Source organism: Medicago truncatula, chromosome 7 (genome assembly GCF_003473485.1).
Source record: "Medicago truncatula cultivar Jemalong A17 chromosome 7, MtrunA17r5.0-ANR, whole genome shotgun sequence".
Taxonomy (NCBI): Eukaryota; Viridiplantae; Streptophyta; class Magnoliopsida; order Fabales; family Fabaceae; genus Medicago; species Medicago truncatula.
Window position 1 is genome coordinate 2,480,232 of NC_053048.1, and position 14,656 is coordinate 2,494,887.

At 32.6% G+C, this 14,656-nt stretch overlaps 1 protein-coding gene and 1 long non-coding RNA gene across 3 annotated transcripts; one reads left to right on the forward strand and one right to left on the reverse strand.

The window, feature by feature from the left end:
- Positions 1–6,075: 6,075 nt before the first annotated feature.
- LOC11408509 (uncharacterized) lies at positions 6,076–7,694 on the reverse strand. Of its 2 annotated transcripts, none has more exons than XR_003006512.2 (3): positions 7,238–7,694; positions 6,944–7,110; positions 6,076–6,628 (listed from the first exon to the last, which is right to left on the reverse strand). It is a non-coding gene; the product is annotated as an uncharacterized lncRNA (long non-coding RNA). The 2 variants fall into 2 exon arrangements; XR_003006511.2 differs by having other exon boundaries at positions 6,076–6,584; positions 7,238–7,692.
- A 2,093-nt stretch (positions 7,695–9,787) lies between these two features.
- Positions 9,788–14,432, forward strand: LOC11406978 (polyvinylalcohol dehydrogenase). The gene is made up of 4 exons (XM_024770422.2): positions 9,788–9,929; positions 10,756–11,231; positions 12,472–13,078; positions 13,702–14,432. Exons 1-4 carry the CDS (start codon positions 9,849–9,851, stop codon positions 14,155–14,157), a joined length of 1,620 nt encoding a protein of 539 aa, XP_024626190.1. The 5' UTR covers positions 9,788–9,848; the 3' UTR covers positions 14,158–14,432.
- Positions 14,433–14,656: the final 224 nt, after the last annotated feature.

Consider the following 14,656-nt stretch of genomic DNA (forward strand, 5'->3'; position numbering starts at 1 on the left):
TAAAATCACTCTTGATTGTTTAGTAACAATAAAAACTTGTCGATCTTTCTAGAATACTTGAGTATTTAGTAGAATAATCTAATACTATATTTGTATAAGAAAATGTCATGAATATTCTAGGGGTTAATGGTGCTTTATCCCCCTCTAATATAGATCATTTTTTGTTTTCCCCCAGTAAATTTTTTTTTTTTTATTTACCCCCTCTAATTTTATTTTTTTTGGAATACCCCCCTAATAGGTCATAAAAAAACGACTTTATTTTATTTTTTTGCAGAATTTTTTCGTTTTTTATGACCTATTAGGGGGGTATTCCAAACAAAAAATATTTTACAGGGGGTAAATAAAAAAAAATATTTTACAGAGGGGAAAACCAAAAATGACCTATATTACAGGAGGGTAAAGCACCATTAACCCATATTCTAGAATGTAGTATCTAGAATATACCTCCCACATCTATAAATAGGAAAACTTAGGTACAATTGTATTAAGTAATGATTCAAATCGTGAGATGCCATTATTTGAAGGCATGGAATTTCCGGATTTATGAGATTTAGTATTTTGAAAATGGTGGGGGATTGTTGGTGATTTCTAAAATAATGGAATCACTTTAGAACCAAAAGTAGTAACTCTTCAGCAAGAGTTGTAACTCTTCATACGAACCATTCATATACACTGGAATATAGTTCATGTTGGGAACAGTTGTTCTAGGCAAGAGTTGTCAGAGAGAAACTAATGAAGTCAAGCATAAAAACAAAGGGAAAAAGAATCATCAAAGCATTACCTGTTACGATGGATGGAAAACTGGACTTGAAGTGAGAAGTTGAAGGTTCGAATATGCTTCGTCTCTAAAAGAATTCTTGGAAATTCTCTGAGTTTTTGACATATGAAGTGATAAAAATGTTCCAAACAAGCGTTTGAACTATTTATACCCACTTTACAAACCTTTTAAAGGCCACGAAGCTGCAATCCAGTACAACCCTTCGCATACAACTCTCCACTCAAGTGGCTTATCCACGGTCCAGATCAAATCAAATCATCCATCTAAGGGCGGCCCTGATTAAAAATAGCGGTTCCTCAAACATCAGGATCAAACCAACGGTACTGATGACACCTTGGAAACACAAACTAAGAATACACCCTAGGCACTAGGTACTCGAGTACCATAGTAGCCTTTACACGTGTCACTCAGAAACCAAAGGCCACGGCTCCTCAACCTTTCCCTCGAGACGTGGGCATTAATTGTGGAATGACAATCGACCAAACTTCCTTACGAGGGAATCTTTTCATCTAACCAAGAAACAATCGAGCACTCACCTGCCAAACACAAATCATTCAACTGGCGAACCTGTCTGGCTACAAAACAAAAATGCTCGAGGAATAGCGAGCACGTTCCTACACACGCTCGTCCAATTCTCTTCAGTATCGTATCTGTCCAAGACAAACGGTTCCAAAATGTGAGGTGTTCTCACACATCCCAAAAAGCTAAAGAGAAAACTTCTCTTCTTTGACCGTTTACGAGCAGGAAAACATGCCCGCCCTTAAGTCATCACTCTTCGCCAAGAGCAACGACTTGGGGGGGCTACTGTTCTGGACCAACCAAAAGGAGCTTTGACCTATTTACTTATTCCCAATACAATTCAAAGCTCAAATACCACGTTTGGCAACATTACTTGCGACACACCCCTTCCCCGCAAGGGGGGTGCACGGAGCAAGCAAGACTGGTTCAAACGAACCACAACGTCTCTCTGCACGTTCCCGCAATAATATCTCTAGCGGTTACAATTCCCACGATTTTGTAACCGCCAAAGCCTGGTGTGCCATTACAACGGCTCTGCAACCCTCCACCTCTATATATAGGGGACTCATAGCAAACCCCAATGTAGAATCTATCTCTTCCTCTAAAACTCTCACTCTCTGATCTCTACTAACTTGAGCGTCGGAGCGCCTATAGGTACACACCCCACTCCATCCCAAGAAGCACTCTTGACGCATTCTACCACCACTCAAACCACCACATTTAAAGCACCGGCAGTCACCTTCTGATCAGGTACGATCAAAAACTAAATTATAAAGATGGACTCAATGGAATAGGAGTTACAACTTGTTCCCAGGAACGATTATTAACTCCCGTTTGGTTCATCAAGCTCCAAAAAAAAAAATCAAGTAACAAAATCAATGTAAACAACATAAAAGATGTAATACCTGTTTCTTGATGTTGAATGTGTATAAACACTCTTTAGGAGACCTTCTGTAATTATTTGACACACATTTTGGAAAAAAGTTTTGAAATTTTGGATGAATGGGTGAAAATATAGTGTAGTAGTGTGCCGATAGATAAGGGTAACAAAATTGAAGTTTTTCAAATATACGATAACTCTAGAAGGGCTTGTAACTCTTGTTCAGCAGCGAACTATATTTAACTACCGTTGAGGTGTTTTTTGAATTTTGAGGGACATGTGAGCAATCCTAGGACTTGCGATGAATTATTTCTTTAAATTTCTAGTTTCACTCTTTGATTTATGTCACTTTCATTAGTCAAATTAATCTGTTTATTTTTAAGAAATGATATGAGTTCATCTAATATGGGCCTCCCAACAAAATTTGATTTGTGGAGCTCTTAAAAAAGGCTTAAAATTCTCACTATGTTTAGTTAAAATATGAGAATTAATAATAAAAATGGAAAAGAAAGAACCAACTTGGATTAACCTAATGGTTTGACTTAGAACCTTTGATGATGTTGCATCAACACTAGTTTTTAGTTATGATTATGTCGTTTTTAGGACATTAAAAGAGTCAACTATTTGTAAATCATAGTGAAATCAGACCAAAACAGGAACAAGAGCTCAAAAGACGAAACTGAGAAAAAGATGAAAAATTCCTAAGAGTTAAGAATCGTGCCACGATAAAGCTGGTTCGTGGCACGATAAGTGAACGTGGGACAAAGGTTCAGCACTGGAAATTTCGCGGCACGAAGCAAAATGCAATGTGCCACGATGCTAGGTTTTGTCTGCTGCCACGTAGGATTAATGATGCTATCGTGCCATGATTGGATCGTATCGTGGCACGATGATGGGCTTTTTGGAACTCTAAAAATATTTCTATATAAGGCGAGATGCGGCCAAGGATTAGGGGTCGATTGGGAAGTGCGATTTTGAGCATAGAAGACATCAGAAGACCGAAGAACAAGCCCTGAATCTCATACCAACTCATAGTTGGTCCTGATTATGTATGTTCACTGTTAATTATGTTTATAATCGTAAAACCATGAGTAGCTAAACTCTCGGTATGATTGAGCCATGATGAACCTTTGTAATATATGATTTAGTGGTTGATACTCTCTTATTTAATAATATTATTCAGCCTTTATTCAGAATCACTTGTGTTTATTGCTTTCATATAATTGCTTTTATGACTATTAACCCTAGCTTCTTGAATTATATGAATTGATATTAGGAATTGAATGACTATTAACCCTAGTTTTTAATCCTGAATTACTAATTCTGTTTGATTCAACATAGGAACCTAGAGATAGGAAATTGAGAATCATGACATATGAATTAACGTTCTTTTATCGCTTCCGCAGTTATTCAATCGGTTTAAGAGATTAAAAGGTTATAACTTAGGAAAGGGTTTTGATTCAAGAGATTGATCAAAACCAATTTGTTAATTCGTCGTAAAGAATGAATAGTAATTAGTAAATAAGGGAGGTAATTACTCATATAGAACAATAGGGGATTCATCGGCTTAATCATTCTTCTTTAATCATCTTTTCAAACAACCTTTATTTACTTTTGTTATACAAAATTCATATGCCTAGGGCAATCAAAATAACTTTTACATATCCTAAAATAATAACGTACTTGCTATAATTGGAATTAATACAGTCCTTGTGGAACGATATTTATTACTACTTCGATAGTTATTGGTACACTTGCCAAATATCTATCAACCTTCAATGTGCTTCTCTTAAGATCTTATTTTCGATTATTTCTGGTGTCGATTTTATAGCAAATGTTCAGATTTGAACCTTTTTTAATGGTGAATATTAAATGCACACAAATAACCTTCTTGTGGATATAATTTTTGAACTATTTTTCCTTGAAGGAATTAAGTTTTGATATTTATGCTTTCTCATGAATTATTAACATGTCAATTCTATAAAGGAGCAAATCTTATTGGTCACATAATTTTTCATTATTTAACTCTTCTCTTTCAAAGGCCCTCAAGGAGGCTAATTAATTCTTCTCTTTCATCTGTATTTAACATAGACTATAATTCTGAAAAGTTTAAAATCAACCTTCACGCACTTGCTGCTTAACCAATGGAAGTATCATGTTTTTTTTTTTTATTAATATAATTACCATGTTAATTTAGTGTATCATGCTAATGGTTAGTAAATTCACCAATTGGTTTGTACACATTTGATACTCTTTTAATTTAATTTAAATTTTTACCAAAACATTTCATACTATATAATTTACATAAAACGGTTATTTTATTTCCATCTTCAAGCATCATCCAATTAATGCTTTCCCATTTGCTTTTTTACTTTTTTCCATTTTGGTGCTCCCAAGACATTACATAGACCACATGGATCTCTGCATTTTCTTCCAACTCCAGCCTTACCATTTTGGCACCATCCCCAACGGCCATGCACAAGGAGCAACAAAATAGTACTACAATTTCTCTTGCTCCTCACTCTAAGTTTTGGCATCTTCACTCACACCTTAACCTAACTTAGGAGTATAAATACGAGCAATAAACTAGAGCAAAAGAGAAGGGGAAAATATTTTTGAAAGCTAAAGTCTTCAATTTTCAGTCTAAAACTACATCACACATCACAATACAAAAATACATAGTTATTTTTTTAGAGAGATGATAAGAAACAATATAGGAAGAGTAAATGAGAATGAAAAAAATCAACAACCCCTATCACCACCGCTTGAAACCCACCTCGAGCGACTCCTGCAATAGAAAACTGCTATGGCAACCACCAGCATCACCAGTGCGCACAAATCATGATACTTCGTGTGCATCTAGGCTTCTCCATTGTTGGTACCTTTCTTTCTTCTTTTTCATTTTTTTCCCTTTGGAATTCTCTTTATGCAACAACAACTTCTCCTTTTTCTCATTTCAACTAGACAATAGACTAGAAAGTTCTACTTTTGGATTTACTCATTGTTTTTTTATTTTATTTTCATTTGTTAATTTTTATTGTAACTAGTGTGACCATCCGTTTTTTCTATTGCTCTAACGTATAAAAATTTAGGAAATAACTAAATGTTACAAGAAGAAAAATGACGAAGCCACAACAATTGTTAGATTGATTGCTGCTTTTGATTATTTGTTGAGAAATGCTTATTCATATGAGTTATGGCATCATATTTGTTCGCATAACATGACTTTGTATTCCTTTCAAAACGGTTTTTTACAAAAAAATAAAAAAAAGAATTTAGTTTTTTTATTAGTATTTGTCATAAAAGTAAGTAAAAGATGCCACGTTCACATCCTTGTGATTCTTGCACTATTTATAAAGACTAGCAATGCTCTTATTTTTTGTCACCTTTATTTATTTTAAACTTAAAATAGGGCTGACATTCTCTAAACTTTATTGCAATGTCGGTTTTTCTACCAATTTCCGTAGCTAATTTGACTTCTTAAAAAAAAAAACATTTGTTTTTCTATTGGGTTGAGTGCCATTTTGACCTTTAACCGGAAAAACCACAAAATTTCATAATTGACTTAAATTCATCGACATTCATTATCATGTTCTTGAGTTTGCAGTTGTTGTAAAATATACAAAAGAGAAATTCATATAAAAGTACATTGTTCCTTTTTTTTTTTTGAGCAAAAGTACATTGTTCCTACATAAATGTGTAATAAATAAACAAAATGATTTTCTGCATAGAGACAGGCCCTACCTTAGTATCCACCTATTGGAAACTAATACAATGATTGAGAAGAAAATGATAACGTAGTCAAAAAATTGCAATTTCACATTAAATAGTCATAGTAAATTGACCACAATTGTTTGGAGAGATAAATCTGAATGGGAGAGAGTCCAACTCCAGGAGGTAGTAGAGTCCCATAAAATAATCTTCATACACTATAGCAAACACCATGTTACAAACCAACGTTTCTTTTTTGAACATAATACACGACAAGAAAATATGTGATCTGCTACGCCCATTTTCACAGCGAATTCGCAGGTAATTCCTAGCAAACGAGTTTAGCTAGAGATATATTACGGAATACCTATTGATTTTAGCATTTAAAAACTGCTTGTTCTCAACTCTAAGACATATACCAAGGCCAATACATTAGTCACTGAAAGTTGCATCCCCATTGCACTTTACTAGCTGCAGACTTTAACCATTTCGCCTGAGTTGCAGGACTGCTATTTCTGCTATGCGCCTCTGTCTGCAGAATTATCATTCCTCACTATTGCATAAGCACATTGCCTCTGTCTGCAGAATATACTTTGCAGCTGTCTTTAATGTCGTCCCATAAGTGTCGGTTACGACTGTTCCAAATACTGCATAGTACACCACACCCGCTGCCACACCTACTGTGCGATAACTTTTCTGCATAAAAAAAGGCGTGCACACAATGTGAGCACTATGGCCCCCTGAATAGCAAACATCATTGATCAAAATAAGAAAGTAGCAATTTGCATCTAATAAGTTGAATGTAATCAATAATACTTTGACAAACAAAAATGACATAATTGAATGTAATCATTAGTGTCTCAGTCTCAGATGACAACACGCCTTCTATCAAAATTAAGAATTTATTCAACATTCTTTGACTACCAATAAAATCAAGCAAGACAAAATTCAGCATGGTTCACATAATCAAAACAAGTTGATGTGAAAGCTTTAATACCAAGTCATGTTACAAGTTATTTCAATAGCTACTAGAAGGGAATCAAAATCAATCTTACCTAGTGAAATTAGCATTTACTTGCTCTTTTCTCTTTGAGATAACATTGTCTCTAAAAAAACTTCAGCATCATATCTTGTAAAATGTCAATCAGCACCATATTCTCTTATTTTAAATTTCAATCTTAATATTCTCTTCATAGACTTCAGTTTCAGATCGTATCCAAACCTAAATCAACATACACATACAAAATTCAAAAATAAAAAATGAGAATTCAGGAAAATTGGAATAAATTTAACTGATTCAGAATTTAACATATCACAAGAGAGAGAATGAAAACCAAATCCTAACTTACCTTCTTCACCTAGTTTCAATGGGGAGACCATGGCACTACACTTGTCTATATACTCCCTCTGCCTTCCTTTATTCTTGTTCTGCATTCGTTCTCTCCCTATATATCTTGTTTGGTTCCCATTTTTGTTTTACATTTTTCCTTCATCTACCCGCTTTTAATCCTCTCTAAGTTTCCCTATATCCCTATTTTACGCACCAAAACGATCCACTCTTGTTTTTTCATACAATTGTTATTGTTTCCTTAAACCAACAATGCAAGTTATGGTGGTTAAGCTGTGTAAATACGAATAGTGGAAAAAGGAGACTAAAATCGGCAATTAACAAATGATTGATCTATAATTCCCTTTTCTCTCTAATGTGCTTGTAAATATCAACATCAAATTTAATTTTCATTTGATTTTGACATTTTACAAGCTCGTCGGTGGTGAAAGGGACCCCTTTGTTAATTATCGGTTTTAGTCTTTTCTTTTTCTTATATTCGTATTTACTCAGATACATAATATGTTGAAGTTGACTCAAAATTGAAGTTTGTTGGAAGGTCAAAATCGGGATAATTATAGGGATAAATATGTAAAAGAAATATAACCTTTTTAATTTACTACAACTATTTTTTTATATACTCATAAACTTTGTTTTAAGTTTTTATAATAAGAAACAAGTGGAATATATCATGTATATCTAATTCTACCCAATATTTTGGTGAAGTTGACTTTGCATGAGGAATGTTTCTAATTCTACTTAATGTTTCTAGAAATGTAAGTTTTTGTCTCATTATAATTTCCTGAAGGACGACTTTTGTATGTGACGTTTACATTTTTTTCCTTCTCTCTTCTATTTACTAATCTATCAATCTCCTTTATTTTATGGCATTTAATTAAGGGTCTTGTTAAACAGTGCCTTAAGGGTAATGATTAAGGATTCCATTAATAGAAACTATGTCTTAGAAATGCAAGTATTTATTTTTTCTTAGGAATGATTACACCACTTTTCGATGCAAACTTACTTATTTTAATACTTCAACCAATATTCCAAGAGCAATGGTTAGCATTATCCTTTAATAAATAAGTTTTTTTTTTTTTTTAAAGCTACAGTCACTTTCAACAACAAAATAAATGGAACAATCCATAAAGGAATAAGTAAATTCAGTATATTATTTAGTTTTATTTCGTTCTCAATGTATGGATTATCAAAATAGGGATGCCCAACTTGACCCAAGACATTGATATTTGACTACCGATTAGCCGCCACTAAGATTTTTTTTTTTTTTCTTCTTCCCCTATGAAGTATAATGGCCTAATCAAAAAGAAAATCATTGTTATAAGTGAAAGTTGAATCATCTCATTGCTATCATTTCGTCAATTGAAAAGATAATCCTCTGCCTGAACAAAGAACAAAAAGATATATAAAAGTGTCAATGTGATTATAATTTTACTATAATAATTATTATTTTCGAATATCTTACTATTTACTTAAGAAAAATGCTAAAAGTGTATTTGGGGTAATGAACTCTCTCAATTGAAGTTGTTTCAATTTTTCTCAATTGTTGCATCTTAATCATGAATTCAATCCATCATTTTTTAATATTTTTATTTTTCATTCGCTCTTTTATGTTTGATAGTTAAGATGCAACATTAAGTAGAAAACTTGTGATACTTCAAATTGAGAGAATATATTTTTGTTTTTGGAAGTTTTAAAAGTGGTGAACATTATAGTACTCCTAGAATTTGGTTAGGCATTATAAATTATCTTTCAATTAATCAATATCATGTCAAATCTTTATAATAATTTATTTTAAAATAAATTAAAATCTTGAATTTTTTCTATTGTGTACAATGTCCCCATAAAATAGTCTTAGTACAACATTTCTGCTAAAGACGTAGGGAGTATTATATCTCAAAATAAATATGCATTTCCTCATATATATAAACACACCCACTTTCACAGTTACACATATTTTGAATAACATCCTGATTGAAGTAAGATGTGGCTGATGAGATAAGATTGCCACTTAAGTTGCAAAGTTTGAATTGAACATTATTACTTAGCTACTAACATAGAAATTAAATTAAGAAACATTTAGAAGAATATAGAAACTTGAAGTACTCTTAATCATCAAGTAAAGGACAATCCGATACACTGAAGCTCCTGCATATACAGGGTCTGGGAAGGAGTCCTACCATTTGGTATGCACTTACACTTGTTGACTAAAGGGCAACCCGCTGCACTGATATCAGTATGCACTTACACTTGTTGACATGACTTTCTAATTTTGTTAAAAAAAAATTAATACATGTGGGTCACACTCAATCACTATTCTTATGTTTTAGTTGTGATTTTTAAAACTTTAATTGTGTTTTAAGATAATGGCAAATATATTAATTTTTAAAGAAAAGTCAATTTGCTAGAATTGTTATTTTTGAGAAATAGTCTTAGTACAACATTTCTGCTAAAGAAGACGTAGGGAGTAGTATATCACAAAATAAATATGCATTTCCGCATACATATATATATATATATATATATATATATATATATATATATATATATATATATATATAAACATACACACTTTCACAGTTACACATATGTAGAATAACATTCTGATTAACACCATGGCAACAGTCGAGCAAATAACCTGCTTTCTTGTTTCTTTGTTCCTATTATGCTCACTAACATGTTCAAAACGCTATGATGTAAGCTTATACTTCTATTTCTCTTTCTATTTATTATCACTCTTGCTATTTCTATGTGAAAGTTTGTAGCCTTTCTTGGATAAACAATATCATTAGGAGCTTATAGATAAACACAATTCATATAAGTGTTTGTGTATAAGTTATGAGCTATTTTCATAAACTATATATATCCTTGGGAGCTTAAAAAAATAAGCTGACAATGTCAATAACTTGTGGACATGTCAGAAGCTATTTGCATAAACACTCTCTCACACAATATTAGAAGTATTTTTGTTAGTAGAAAATCTCAAATAAGTTAATCCAAACAGGCTATATATATCATGTTAAATTTATGTTTTTGTGCTTTCTTTTTAAAATCAAATTTATTTTCAATATTTAGAATAAGATAGTCAATAACAAAGTTCATATGAAATTCAACATAGAAGATTCAATTCAAGTTTTGTACTAAACTTCTTAGCAAGTGATCTAATTCCTCCCTAAATTTCAAGCATATCTAAATTTTCCTTCTGGAATGAAACCTACATTAGAAGTGGCTTGGAGTATTTCTTATATAGTAATTAATTACAAAACATCGATGTTATTTGGACACAGACACCGTATACAACTCCGAGTTAGGGCCTTTTTTCTAATCGTTATCATCCGAAGAGAGACAAAATATTAATAAAAGAAGTTAAATTGTATGTTAATACCACGTTTGACGTTAAAATTTGTGTTAAGAAAATATTTCTGCAAAATTAATGAAAAACTTCTATTTGGGAAGATTTAATTACAATTTTGCAGTAATTAAGTGGAGTAGCCTACAATTAATTTTGTTGAGTGATTTCAGTACACAGAAAAGGAACAAAATTGGTTAAACCATGGTGGAGACATATACAACAGAAGATATGCAAGCAAGGAACACAAAATCAACCTTAAAACAATTAGCAACTTAACTTTGAAGTGGGAATTCAATGCAGGCAAAGACATAACTGCAACACCAGCAATTTTCAATGGAACAATATATTTTCCTTCATGGAATGGTTTAATATTTGCAGTGAGAGAAATTGATGGAACTCTTGTTTGGAAAAAGAATTTGACAAAATTAACTGGTCTAGATTCAATAGGTTTTATTGCAAATGTTAATTGGACAGTGGCTAGGGCAACACCAACTATAGCAGTTGATGAGGATCTTGTGATTGTGGGAATATATGGACCAGCTGTTGTTATTGCTGTGAATAGATCAACTGGTGATTTAATTTGGCAGACTCGTTTGGATAGCAATGATGCTGGTGTTGTCACTATGTCTGGTACATATTACAAAGGGTTAGTATATTTTTCCTTCTTCACTTAATTTTCATTTCGGATTAACGTGGTTAATAAGCATTCAGTTGAAGTAAAATCGTTTGAAAAAATCGAGTTTGAATCGTAGGAGAATTAATTATTAATCATGTTTTACTTATCTTCTAACCAAACTTCAAATTATCAAGATCACCTTTCCACGGTAGTCCAAGGTTTAAGAAAGAATAAAAAGGCCAAATCGTCAACAAAAGTTTGTAAACTAACTTAGGTTAAACAAGACTTATTTTATAGGCTAAGGCGGTGTCAATATTTTCGATAAAAATCAATTTGATTACATCAAGACTTTTTAAAATTTATGGCTAAAACAAACAAGTCTAATTACACCTTCAAAAAGGTCATACATACGTGACCTAAATAAGAATATGATAGGTAATATACAAGACTTCTATTTTTTTTTTTTTACAAACCATTCCTAATTTAGTTAAGGAGTTAAAGATTTATTTATTTTTCACAAACGAGTTAAATGTTTAGAGTTCAAATTATGCCAAAGAAGAAAATATTATCGTACAACTAAAAATTATCCTTGATTATGTTTGATGACATTTTACACATAAAAGCAAATATAAGTTGGTTCAAGTTAGACTTCGCAAATAAATCTCTATTAAAAAATTCAAGACCCAAATATGTCCAATTGCCATATGTTTACTTTATATAGGTTTGAGCTTTTTATTGGTGTGGCTTTTTAGAAGTGTGAAATGATCTATTAGCCTCCTTAAGAAAACAGCTAAATAAGTTTCTAAAGAAAAACCTTGTCATTGTCTTTTTTATAAGCAGTGCTATTTCAGCAAAAGATTTTCACGCAAAAGATAATGACCAAATAATAAACCGTATAAGTGTATAACTAATCAAATTGGGAAAGATTGAAAATTCAGTACCACATAACCCTACAAGGAAGCCAATTAAAATGAAACACCTATCGTTGGTGAGTTTGGCTTTTTTTATTGAAGTCAACTAAATTGTCGGTTTCTATTTTAAGTAAAAAACTATTTATAGACTCATATAGGCTGGTTTGACTTTTTTTGCTGAAATGTTGGCTGATTTGACTTATTCCCACCTAATTAGATATATGATTGAGGAATATAAAAATAAATAATTAATCTTGATAGCTAATTCTTAATTGTTCTCAACATTAATGTTGACAATTATTTCTAATAAAAATTTCTCAAAAAAAAAAAAAAATCTAATAAAAATATCAATTGCACAGGGCTTATTATGTTGGTTCATCTTCACTAGAAGAACTCAAAAGTGCTGAAGAATGTTGCACCTTTAGGGGAAGTTTTTCAAAGCTAGATATTAAATCTGGTGCCATTTTATGGAAAACATATATGTTACCTGATAACAATGGCAAAAGAGGTGAATATTCTGGTGGAGCTATATGGGGAAGTAGTCCACCAATTGATGCATCAAGAAACCATATATACATTGCCACTGGAAATTTGTATTCTGCTCCTTTACACATACGTCAATGTCAAGATGAAGAAAATAATAAAAATTTAACAAGACCAACTCAACCTGATCAATGTGTTGAACCAGAAAATCATTCTAATTCAATCTTAGCACTTGATTTGTACAATGGTGAAATTAAATGGTACCATCAATTAGGTGGATATGATGTTTGGTTCCTTGCTTGTAATGATTTGTCAACACCTAATTGTCCTCCTGGACCTAACCCTGATGCTGATTTTGGAGAGGCACCAATGATGCTCACAATTGATGTTAATGGTACTAAACAAGATATTGTTGTTGCTGTACAAAAGAGTGGTTTCGCTTGGGCTTTGCACCGTCACAATGGCGACATCATTTGGTCTACGGTAACGTTTTCTATATCAATTAACTAATATCACCATTATTGTAACAAATCATTTCAGTCTCCACATTGATCGGTTCGCTATTTATTTTTTTTTATTTTTTTTTGTCAGGTAGCATAGTGTCTAGAATTCACCTTATAAGGTGAATAAGTTGGGTGTCCGGGATTCGAACCCCGGCCCCTGCATATAATAATGCATTGTCCTACCAATTGAGCTATGCTCACGGACATCGGGTTGCTATTTAAATCAATCGATAAATGATTTTGTGATTCATTTAGAGACCGATTTGCAAAATGTCGCAGATCCACTAGTTGCTATTCTCAACAGTCGATTTTGAGATCAATTTGTTGTTTTGGGTAACTAAATCGATCTCTAAATAAGTCACATATGACCATTTTTTTTTGTAGTTGATTAAGTTGACATGTTAACGCCTTTTAAACCTAATAGGCCGCACTATTTTGAATTTTTTTTTAACAGGTCACACCTACAACTAAAATAAGTATTGAGAAAATTATTTGTTACTTCTTAAAAAAAATAAAAGTGTGTGTTAACAACTATTGATAAAATATTTTGCTATAAAAAAAAATTGTATTGCTAAAATCTTTCATTTGCATATTTTTTTTAAGGAAGCTGGACCTGGTGGAGTTGCAGGAGGTGGAACATGGGGAGCAGCCACAGACAAAGAAAGAGTTTATACAAACATTGCTAATTCAAATGCGAAAAATTTCACTCTTAAACCATCCAACAAGACAATAACATCTGGAGGTTGGGTAGCAATGGAAGCAAGTAGTGGCAAGATCTTATGGGCCATAGCTAACCCTAGTAATGCTACTGCTAATGGTCCTGTTAGTGTAGCTAATGGCATTGTCTTTGCAGGATCTGCAAATAGGAAAGGACCTATCTATGCAATAAATGGTAAGACTGGTGAAATTTTGTGGTCTTATGAGACTGGAGCAACTGTGTATGGTGGAATTTCAATTAACAATGGTTGCATATATCTTGGAAATGGTTATACTGTGGGTTTGGCAACGGTTATTGGAGGCCTTACTGGTGGTACTTCTCTTTATGCCTTTTGTGTCTAAGTAAACCATACTATTACTATGGTTGGTGATAGTATATGTATGACCATAAAATTACACATATTTTATGGTGTTGCGAAAAATATATATATTTACTTGAATTCTCTAGACTCGATCATTTCGGGAAATATGTAATATTGTGTCTTGTACGTGTTTGTTTGGATTTGGATGATAATTAATGTATTATGTTAGTATGTGTTTGATTAATTCGACTATGAGCCTCTCCTCGGCCTATGAACGTGAAATGTATGTCATCAATTCGACTATAAAAAAAAAAATGGCGTCGTTACCTCCTTTGTTTACATTTGAAAAGTTACACCGATCTATAAAGACTTCACGGGTTACTCTTACAAACTCTTCAAGCACCAATGCAATACAAATGGTTAACAGAACTATTGGGTTTTGACTATGAAATATTTTGCACACTCGGACGTACCAGCATTGTTGCAGATGGCCTTTCTCAAACTGATGAACCTCTCTAGAAGCTATTATAGTTCCAATA

Bases quoted from the DNA above. Each gene is read 5' to 3' on its own strand.
- LOC11406978 (XM_024770422.2), top strand. From the start codon at position 9,849: ATGGCAACAGTCGAGCAAATAACCTGCTTTCTTGTTTCTTTGTTCCTA. The intron at 11,232-12,471 runs GTTAGTATATTT...TCAATTGCACAG, and splicing joins TCTGGTACATATTACAAAGG to GGCTTATTATGTTGGTTCAT. The intron at 13,079-13,701 runs GTAACGTTTTCT...ATTTTTTTTAAG, and splicing joins GCGACATCATTTGGTCTACG to GAAGCTGGACCTGGTGGAGT.